The 11,497-nt window shown below is 38.2% G+C and overlaps 1 protein-coding gene across 1 annotated transcript in view; it reads left to right on the top strand.

Annotated features, from left to right (window-relative positions):
• slc8a2a (solute carrier family 8 member 2a) overlaps positions 1 to 11,497 on the top strand; it is a 51,627-nt gene that overhangs the window by 19,541 nt on the left and 20,589 nt on the right. Inside the window, exons 5-8 of the mRNA XM_037979122.1 lie at positions 963 to 1,241; positions 1,358 to 1,792; positions 4,355 to 4,716; positions 9,023 to 9,126. Of these exons, the coding sequence (XP_037835050.1) occupies positions 963 to 1,241; positions 1,358 to 1,792; positions 4,355 to 4,716; positions 9,023 to 9,126 (1,180 nt within the window). The remainder of the gene's footprint in view (positions 1 to 962; positions 1,242 to 1,357; positions 1,793 to 4,354; positions 4,717 to 9,022; positions 9,127 to 11,497) is intronic.

Raw genomic sequence — 11,497 nt, 5'->3', positions numbered from 1 at the left:
AACTAGGTGTTGTGATGAGAAGCTATTTTATTTTCTGTTTTTCAAGAGTAGTCAGCTTGTAGGGCACCACAACTGCTTCCACCCGCGTCGATCATCATCATCATCATATGAAATAACTTTTTGTCACAACAAAAAATAGTGGCTGGTAAAATATTTGAGTGGCTGGTAAAAAATTTTGTCCACCAGCCACAGTGGCTGGTGGACAAAATTTTTAATTTCCACCCCTGAATCTAGACCAATCAGCAATTTATAAACTAATAGAAGTATTTTAAAGTCTATTCTCTGAGCTATAGGGAGCCAGTGTAGGGACTTTAAAAACCGGGGTGATGTGCTCTATTTTTCTGGTCTTAGTGAGAACACGAACAGCAGCATTTTGGATCAGCTGCAGCTGTCTGACTGATTTTTTTGGCAGTCTGGAATTTACAGTAATTATATTATTGCTATCAGTAAAAGGTGCCTGTGCCCCCATGGATGGAGAGGTTTAATGAATATAAACCCCAAGTTTCTCAATTGGTTCTTATTCACTGATTTGTCACTAAACTGACAATGATTGTGGTGACACACAAGCACACGCTCTCTAGTTCTGCAGGAAAATAAGTTGTTTAACCCTCCTGAAGCCCTCAAAAGGGAGAGAGACGAAGAAAGGTAGAAAAGCCCTTGTAACTCGAAGGCCACGGGTGGGTTAAAGACAGTTTTCCTGAAGGTTCCAGCTTTCAAAATTGAGTGCTGTGACAATAAGGACATTACATTAGAAGTTAATTACATGTTTGCTGTCATCCTTATAAATTTGCTTGCCATGTCTGTGCATGTTTAAGGACAGCTATGTGAGTATATCTTCTGTTGTTAGTTGTTGGACTTGTGATGACCTGTGGAAAAACTTTTAGACGGTCGCCCAACCCTACTGCATTTGTCATAAGCCAAATGTTTAAATTATCTAATGGTCATGTTGCTTGTATCACTAGGTGTGGGAAGCTGCAGTGACACTGTGTTATTTCCCGTTATGTGTCTTTCTGGCTTGGATTGCTGACCGACGGTTACTTTTTTACAAATACATGCACAAGCGGTACCGTGCTGACAAGAGGCATGGCATAGTGGTGGAAATGGAAGGGGACAGTTCTTCCAAAGACATTGACATTATCATTGATGGAAAATTGTCAGATGGCAGTCCATGCCCTGGAAACTCATCTAGTGTGACAGTGTCTGTGCAGACAGGCAGTGAACTCGACCAGAACAAAGAGGAGGTAAGTCCTGTGACTGAAGTGGAAATACTGATTCTATTGCAAAGATGCAAGACTGAAGTTTGAGTGGTGCTTGGCTTGTTTTCCTTCTATTACAACTAGTTTACTCTTCTAAATAGGTGGTTCGTATCTTGAAAGACCTGAAGGAAAAACACCCAGACAAAGACCTGGACCAGCTGATTGAGATGGCAAACTACTCTGCCCTAGTTCACCAGAAGAAGAGTCGTGCCTTCTACCGTGTCCAGGCAACACGCATGCTGATTGGAACAGGAAACATATTAAAGAAACATGCTGCTGATCACAGACGACGTGCTGAAGGACTGGATGCTGAAAAAGCAACATGCTCACATATTTGTTTTGAAAGTGATCAATATCAGTGCACAGAAAACTGTGGCTCTCTGACTCTGGGAGTGATCCTTTATGGTGGCTCAGGCCAGGACACATTCTATGTGGACTACTGTACAGAAAATGGGTCTGCCAATGCTGGATCAGACTATGAATTTACAAAGGGAACTTTGGTATTTAAACCAGGGGAAACCCGAAAAGAGATCAAGGTAATAAGAAATCTTCTGTCAGTGTTTACAGTTCTGGTCCTCAGGATCAATTGTCCTGCATATTTGAGATGTTTCTACTTCATAATACAGAAGACTGCAGAACCACCTTTAGCAGCAATAACTTAAAGTTATTGTTTTACATATAACTTCATTAGAAATCAAAATTTTGTCCCACTCTTCTTTACATTATAGCTTTAGTTGTTTGAGTTTTTTTTCTTGTTATGGTTTTTCAGTTAGGTTGAGGTCTGGACTTTGACCCAATCATTGCAACACCTTTTCTTTTTTAGCCACTCTGTTGTAGATTTACTGTTGTGTTCAGGAACATTGTCCAGCTCCAACATCACCCAGTTTGGCCCAAGGTTCAGACACAACAACAACAACAAAAACACAGAAAATTGTTGTTAAAAAAATTGTTGTTCCCTGTTATAAGTACGGGTGCGAATTTTTAGCCACCTCACACAATTTGATTTGATTACGGTTTGGAGGGTCGCGATGTGATTATAAAATGATTATGGATGCATCTTGATGCATCATGTTAGAGCTATCTGACTCACTTTCTTCAGTGTTTTCGCCACTTTGTTTTTGATCCTTGCTATAGAGCTTCTCATTGTGGAGTGGTGGGATTGGTTGTCCTAGCATCTAAGACCTAGGATGATCATGTCCATGGCTCCAAAGAGTGCAATATAAGGTGTTATCTCATTGGGCTGTTTGTTGGACAGTAGTTAACAACTCAAAATTGTAAAAAAAAAAAAAAAAAACAGGCAAACTTTTCGTTACATTCTCTCTGAATCCTGGGTGTTTGTGACTAAGCAACCAGCAAGTTGTGTGGTCACTTGGCCAGCCCATTTTTGTGTTCACGGCTTGGAAAACGGTATTCTAAGCTGTACACATTATTTTGGTGCCCATCTCACATCATGCTGCAAACATTCTGATACATTCTGGAGACTTTTTTGTGAATGCCGTTTGCCAGCTAGTCGCCAGTCTCAGTCTAGTGGCAGTGGCAGCAACAACCAGCAGTTTTTCTCCTCCTCCAGGTGGAAACGTGCACTCAACTTTAAAAAAGTGTGACTCTTGTGAATGTAATTTTTCCCTTTAACATCATAGAAGACAAAGTACTTCCAAACACTGGCTTTCAATGCAGAAAGTGCCATTTCAATGTGTCTTCTCTGTTGTTCATATGCCATAAACAGCTGGGGCACTGTATTTCTGCATTTCAGAATTCTGCCTTTTGCGGGAAGATACCGGACATATTTAACATTAACTAACAATCAATTTTTGACATCTATCCATATATCTACTCTGGTACAGTCTGTTGTGGTAAAATACGCTCCATTCTTCCCTCACTCATGAACATGACCCTGAGATACCTAAACTCTTCCACTTGAAGCAACACTTCACTCCCAACCCAGAGAGAGCAGTCCACCCTTTTCTGATTGAGGACCTTGGCCTCAAATTTGGAGGTCTTGATCCTCATCACAACTGCTTCACACTCTGTTGTGAACAGCTCCAGTGAGAACTGGAGATTATGGCATGATGATGTCAACTGGACAACATCAGCCAGAAGAGCTGTCCACTTTTCATTCTTCATGCACAAACAAAACTACGCTTTCATTTTCTGTCATTTTTCTATAGTGGATGCCTGAGTGTAAAAAAAAAACCTGCTTGCAGACTTTTAATTATTAAAGGGATCAGATTTTATTGGTAAAGGGATATAATAGACCAACGCATCTAGATTTATTTCCAAAACTACATTGGTACAGAGCTGCTCTACTAATGCAGTCGCATCGTGCACATGCACATCTATGAATTGATTCAAATCGATTCAACTTCACATCCCTAGGAAATCATACTTAGAACTCCATATCTTTTTAAAAAAAGGCCTATATTTACCTCCACCAAGAAGTTAATGTTTTCTGTAGTGTTAGTTGTTGGGTTTTTTTGTTTGTCTGTGTTTTTGCAAGATTACTTCAAAACTAAAGAACAGATATTGATGAAATGTTCAAGAAATGTTGGGGTTGTCAGAAGAAATAATTTATCAATTTTTGGTGGTGATCCAAAACACTATCTGGTTCTATTTTTTATTGATGTTATGACCTTGATGGAGGTTTGAGCTCTCTGAATGCTTCTAGTCTATATCTGTCTTTGCCTTTTTAGCGTGTACTGACATAAGAGTAACTCAGATCTCTCATAAACTCTGTTTACAAGTGCAGTCCTGCTGCTTACACACACACAAGGCTGCTAACATAGTTGAAAAAAAAATGCCTTCAGAATGAGAGCAATACAAAAGTAGTAGCCAATTTCAAATAAGTAGAATATTTTGATTTGAATATGAAATAAGCACTTATTTAGTATGTCTGATTTATGATCTTTTTATTGATCTTTTTATTGAGCCAGTAAGGGACAGAAAAAGGCCTGATCTAAGTGGTGTGTGTATTTTTAAACATGCATGTACATTTTTTACTTGTGGTAAGAAAACAATGACATGTGCACCACATGTTTTTATGTAATATGTGAATATATGTTTATGAGGCTTGTGACCAGACAATCTCTTTCACCTTGTAGGTAGGCATCTTGGATGATGATATCTTTGAGGAAGATGAGCATTTTTCTGTACATCTTCGGAATTTGAGGTTAGAAGAGGGAGGAAATGAAGGCACAGGAACCCCACCCAAGGGTAGACTCGTAGAGCCACTGGTTGCCATTATCACTATCTTGGATGATGATCATGCTGGAATCTTCACTTTTGGGCAGCAGGTGCTGAGAGTAAGTGAGAGCACTGGCATCCTTACAGTGACTGTGCTGAGGAATTCTGGCTCCAGAGGCACAGTTGCTGTGCCATACCATACAGAAGACGGTAATGCCAAGGCTGGAGTGGACTATGAGGAGGCCAGAGGTGAGGTGGAGTTTACCAATGAACAAACCAGGTGAGGTACAGCTAACAGTAATAGCTACATTTTGTTATCCAGTTTGTAGCTATGTCAGTGTTGATCTATCTCTGATTTCTCCTCCATGTTTTTAACACAAGTCTTTAAGCCAATTTTGAATATCCATCCATCCATCCATCCATTTTCTTTATTCGCCTTTATAGGCAGGGTTGCGGTACAGCTGGTGCCTATCTCCAGTGGTTATTGTATGAAAGGTGGTGTACGCAAGTCTAAACTGAAATAATCAATCAAACTAAACAAATAAACAAAAAAACTCCCCCAAAACAAATAGTCATAGAAATACACTGCCTGGCCAAACAAAAAAAGTCGCCACCAAAAAAAAAAGGTTACACACTCTAATATTTCATTGGACTGCCTTTAGCTTTGATTATGGCACACATTCGCTGTGGCATTGTTTTGATAAGCTTCTGCAATGTCACAAGATTAATTTCCATCCAGTGTTGCATGTATTTTTTACCAAAATCTTGCATTGATGATGGTAGAGTCTGACCGCTGTGCAAAGCCTTCTCCAGCACATCCCAAAGATTCTCAATGTAGTTAAGGTTTGGACCCTGTGGTGGCCAATCCATGTGTGAAAATGATGTCTCATGCTCCCTGAACCACTCTTTCACAATTCAAGCCTGATGAATCCTGGCATTGTCATCTTGGAATATGCCCATGCCATCAGGGAAGAAAAAAATCCATTGATGGAATAACCTGGTGATTCAGTATATTCAGGTAGTCAACTGACCTCATTCTTTGAGCACATACTGTTGCTGAACATAGACCTGACCAACTGCAGCAACCCCAGACCATGGCACTGCCCCCACAGGCTTGTCATACTTGCCAACATTTGGGAATGTCAATGTGGGACAACATAGCGTGAACCCCTCCCCCCTTTCACTACCCCTCCCCCCAACCATACACACACACACACACACATTCACATTTTAAGTATTACATTATCTGTGTTTAAGTCTGCCTGCCCAAATAAATACAGTTGTATATAAAAAGTTTTGCCAGACTCTGCTGTGAGATTGACAGCTGTCAGTGCTTGGGGAAGTAGGCGGGGCTTACGGCACGCTGCAGAATGAGTGCTTTCTCACATTTAGCCGCCAAAGTCACTAGATTTGTCACTAGTCGCTTTAAAAAAATGCTTGAGGGATCTGAAAATTTGCTAAATATAGCGTTAAAGTGACAAAAAGGCTGTGTTTTTTTTGCATGAAAAATACAAAGCACAGGGTGATGCGGGACAGCCAAAATTCAGGATTTTTTTCCGGCCACATTTCTTCCTCGAAGACGATGGGTCCCCACTATCCTGCCAGTTTTTAATAATGCGTTGGACAGTTCTTAATGCAATTTTAGTAGTTTAGTAGTAGTTTCTGCAGTCTCCTTAGATGTTTTCTCTGCTTGATGCATGCCCATGATTTGACCCTTCTCAAACAGACTGACATCTTTTCCACGACCACGGGATGTGTCTTTCGACATGGTTGTTTAAAAAATGAGAAGCAGCTTATTGCACCAGTTGGGGTTAAATAACTTGTTGCCAGCTGAAACATAATCACCCATGCAGTAATTATCCAATAGGAGGCTTGTACCTATTTGCTTAGTTATGTTCAGGTGGTGACTTTTTTTTTTTTTTTGGCCAGGCAGTATATTTTATCATTTTGCTTAGACATGGATTTTTTGATCCACTATTTGCAACAGTCAGACATAACACAGTATTTAGAAGCTTTTCATCCGTTTGTGAAAATGTACATATGATAAGATAATAAACAGATCCCTGACACCAATAAACTTGCTAACTACTTTGTTTGTTTTTTTCTCTGAAAAAATTCTGTGAACACTTGAGGTGTAACAATACATGTATTCATACCAAACAATTGTGATACAATTCAGTTCAATTCAGTTATATATCGCCAAGTCACAACAAAAGTTGTCTTGGAGTACTGTACAAAAACATTCACATAAATTATAAAGAGCCAGTTAGTAAAAGTTATCTTTGTAAAGAAGCCAGCAGATTGCGTTGAATCTTCACTTCATTGCGGTCTCCCTACAGACATTAGGGTTTGGTGTATGTAAGTGGATGATGAACACATTAGCCACAGACTTCTAATCACAAAGGGGGCACACGTTTTTTTTAATTGCTTGTTACTAGCTGACACAACAGAAAAGAAGTAAATGACGAGGTTATCTAAAGCACTATACAACAAATCAAAGCAAGAATAGTTAATTTAGATGAAACACAGGAGCTTGAAGACCTGCGTGTTTGTTTCATATTAGCTGTGTGAAAAAGTTTTGCATTCCAGATGATCAATGGCAACAGTGGAGACAGAAAGAGTGGGAGCAAGCTGTGGATGTATGGAAAACCATATAGGTCATGATTCATGAATAGAAAAATGTCATCATTTGCAATTATTGAAATGCCCTCTAGCATTTATCAAACACTAATAATTATGCCATTTTTGTATAAAGAGCACTCTAACACTCACCTAGCTGAGAATCTGAGTGTTTAATATTTTATTTTTTAATGTATTTTCAGATTAAGAGATGCTATTCAATGTGTTACTTTGTGAATCAAGATTGAATTTCTTCAGTAAATGTTTAACTACATCAACCCTAAAGGCCTGTGGTACATATTTATTCACTAAAGACAATTTATTCAAATCCAAAATGGGGAAATTAATTAGGGGAAATGCCTCTTTCAAAAATCTGGTAGTGTTGGATTTTAGCAAATATGTTGATGGTTTAGATAAAGCTATTGTTTTTGATAACTCAGACAGCTCAACAGGACATATGCAATTTAAACATCAGGTTCTAGTGACACTTCTAAAGCTACTTAATTTGATAATGAACCAGTGGCAATAGTAAGTAAAGCGGTGTGAGTTTTCTGTCCAATTGAAATAATTTTATGTATTAAAATCTTATGAAGTCATCACTACTTAGGGATACATGGATGAATAATATACAGTTAGAAGTTTATATTAAAAAATTAAAATCCCCCACTATTATGACTTTGTCAGTATTGAATAATAAGTCTTATTCAAAAAGTCAGAATAAAAGCCAAATGGACAAATTACAACAAAGTTGTAAAAGTGTTTTTTTTTCTTACTTCAAGTTTAAATGATAAAATATGAAAGTCAAGGATTCAAAGGAATTATAACTAATGATCCTGTTTGAAAAATAGCAGCTACTCTTCCTCCTCAGTCTGTTGTGATTCCCAACCCTGGTCCTCGAGGAACCCTATCCTGCATGTTTTCATTGTTTCCCTGCTTTTCAGAGTTAGGAACCACTGGTTTAAGGAAAATGAAAATTTAGAGAGTTGGCAGGAGATGAATTATTAATACATAATTCTACTGCTGCAGTCAGGTTTTTGTAAGAGAAAATAAGTCAGTGTGGTGATCAGTTATCAAGTCATTACCTAATAAAGACTTAAATAAGATAACAATTCACATTTAAGTCTTCTGTTTTGTTAAAGTAACAATGTTTATTTTTATGATTATTTTTCTTGAGATGATTTTTAGTTTATTTGTTGAGATGACATTGTCTGAATGAGTGTTTGGGGGAAGGGGGTTTATGGAGGTAAAGCAGCAGAGCTTGATTGACAATAATTTGGGTGACTAATAAATTCAGCCGGATTCCTAGAAATAAGAGAAGCGCTATCCAAAGTTAGATAAATACCATCTCTGTTCACATTCTTCATTTAATACTTTAGGTGATGTCTTGGGAGCTAAATAATACAGAAACTGAATATGTTTAGATGCGCTTTGAAATCTGGGAATAATATACATAAACTCATGATAAAATAATTTTCTCTGTTGAAACACAGAGGACTTGGTCATTCTCTGTTTGAACTTCTTTGGCTTGTTTTTCTGCTTTCGGGAAGAGGGCTCCATCAATGAAACTGTTCTGTGGATTATTGATGACGCACTCCAGGATGTCCTTTTAGACAGAATTACCTGATGATTTGACACCTCAAGATAATCCTGTATCTGATTAGCTGCTGGAAACCAGTCACCCAATGTAAACTGACAGGCTCATTTCCCATTAAATTTTCAAGTTGTTTAAACCCTTTGCACATAAATAAATTGTACAATAAATTGAAGGACTGTTTTATAACATGGAGCATTAATAATACTTTTACTGTAAATTATATGACAATACCTTTTGCATTAAAGCATGCGTGGTGACAGTAAAACCAGGTTTATATGAAGCATAGTATTCAGACGTTTAAGAGCATGTAATTCACTTGTTGTAGAGATAAAGATGAGTGTATTTGTCTGTGTGTCTGCATGAACCTTTCCAGTCAGACATTACAGGTTCGGATTCTAAACATGGAAGAATATGAGAAGCAGGAAAACTTCTTCATCGTGCTTGAAGACCCCAAGTGGCTGAAGCGAGGATTTTCTGGTAAGACTACAAGGAGTTTAAACATCATCATTCTGATCAACAACTTGTTATTTTGGTTGTAAATAAATGTAATATGAGGGACCAGTTTTTTTCTCTCAATAAAACTAAAAGTAATTCTAAATTGACTGTAGCAACACTGAAGATCAGCTAATCAATTGCGTGTGTAAAGCTGCACACAGACGTCAGAGTCAGTAATTTAAGATTACACTCAGCTTTTGGCTGCTATATCTGTTTCACTACAACGCAGGTGCTGAAGCCATTTATGATTGTATTGTTTTAGTAACCTTAGGGAAATACACTGGATGATGGAGGAACTGGATATGTGCATGTCAGTAAAAAACAAAGGACTCAGTTCTACCAGCTAGAATTTCTCAGTGCTTGGTTTTAGTAGATTCAAATGAAAGAAAAGATAAACAGTTTGGACTTGGATGCCAAAGTGGTAAACAAGTTGTACACGATTGTTTTTATTTTAAAAAATGAGGCCACTAAAATGATGTATTGAGGCGCTGTCTCTTTTTCTTCCTAGCTCTACTACTAAACCAAGGTAAGTTTGTTTGTAGTGTTTTTAAAGATACTGCAATAGCATTGTAAAAGAATCTGTGTATCATTCGTTCTTTCCATTTTCAATAAGAAATCAAAAATCAAATAATGAAAAACTGACTGGTTTTTTTATTTTTTATTATAACACCAAAAAGAAAAAATGCCTGGTTTTTCATATTTCATTTTTAGGCTCAGATCAAAAACACGAAATGGAAAAACGGGCAACAGGGCAGAATTTGATTTTAATATTTAATTGTTCATGTGTAGGTGGCCTAGAAGTTTGGTAAGGAGTGCTAGCAAACAACAAATTGTAGCTTGTTACCAGCCACCATACACAAATTATTTACGTAGACACTTCGAAGACTGGCGCTGTCTATTGGAGCTAATGTGTCAGCGCGGCCGCCATCTTGGCTGGGTCCCTCATGCACCGCCCCCAGTTCATTTCTTTGTACTGAAGAAGCTGTATGTCCAACTAAAATAATCAGAACTCTCTTTACCCGATTTTCACACAGTTTGGTTAGTTACAAACAGCAGAGATACTTATGATACAGGAAGCTTTCACACTTTAAAAATACAGACTTTCATGCTGAAATATTTTGTTTTATGCTCTTTAACAAAGACAGACATATGATATGGCATATTAATAAATGTATATTTCAGTACATTTCAAATTTTAATAAAGAAACAAGCCTGATTGTTCATTTCAATTTATTTCACTCTCTCACACACATATACACACATAATCCTGAGCCTTCTGTATATGCCAGATCAATTATTTCTTGATATTTTTGTGTGCTGTGTATGCACACACACATGCAGTTTTTTTAAGGCCTGAAAAAGTAATTTTTAAAAACTCCAGGTCATTCCAGGGTCTCACAATGCCCTGTTTGAACCTGGAGCTGGAGAGTTGAGCTTCACTTTCAGGGAGATGCTGAGAAAGGTCCACTGAAAGCTCTCTGCAGCTTTCCTGCAGGTTTGTTTTCTTTGTTGCTACAGGCTAAAATATAAAACACATAATACTTAAAAACAATTTAATTAAAAACAACTTGAAAAGGTTCAGTATCCCACAGTGTATTGTACTACACAATACACCATTAATTCCTAAACATGCAGAAATAACTAACAGGTAAAAACAGGTTTAACAAAGTGTAATATCAACTTTAGTTTTACATATGAATCATAAACATTTCTGTTAACATGTACAGTAAAACGCACCTCCTCTGTCATGGTGTGGGGAACAGGAGGTGAACCCAGATTGCAGACTCATGGTAAAAAAGGAAAACTAATTTATTACAAAGAATCAAAAATAAAGAGCTGACGTGGCAGCAAAAACTAGACACAACAAAATCCAAAACACGAAGGAGCAACAGGAGGCCAGACATGAAACGACAAGGAGGTGACAAGTGACAATGAACCGGCAGCAAGGTAGAGAATGTGACCAGGTTTTAAACACAGAGGGTGACCAGGTAAGTGGGTGCAGGTGAGTGATGACGATTGCTGGCAGGTGGAGATGGGCAAGGCAGGAGAACGAGAGATAGACTGAGGAAAAGTGAATGATGGCTGAGGCACAGGGAACAAAGACACAAGGAACAAGATAACCGAATAAAATAAACAATAAACTCAAACTGAAATTAAAGCTGCAAGCAGCGTTGGGCGGCCCTCGCAGCTCAGCGCCGCTCCGGCCTTGCGACCGCGGGAGCTCTTGCAATCGCGGGAGCTCTGGCGACCACAGTTTATGCTCTCGCGCCTTTCCTGCACCGTCCACTAGGTGGCTTTTACAGCAAATGTCCCAAATTGCCTTCAGTCAGGATCAATACCAGTCCTGTGCCAT

This window comes from Kryptolebias marmoratus, linkage group LG13, assembly GCF_001649575.2.
Source record: "Kryptolebias marmoratus isolate JLee-2015 linkage group LG13, ASM164957v2, whole genome shotgun sequence".
NCBI classification, from domain to species: Eukaryota; Metazoa; Chordata; class Actinopteri; order Cyprinodontiformes; family Rivulidae; genus Kryptolebias; species Kryptolebias marmoratus.
This window is presented reverse-complemented; position numbering and strand designations above follow the sequence as displayed.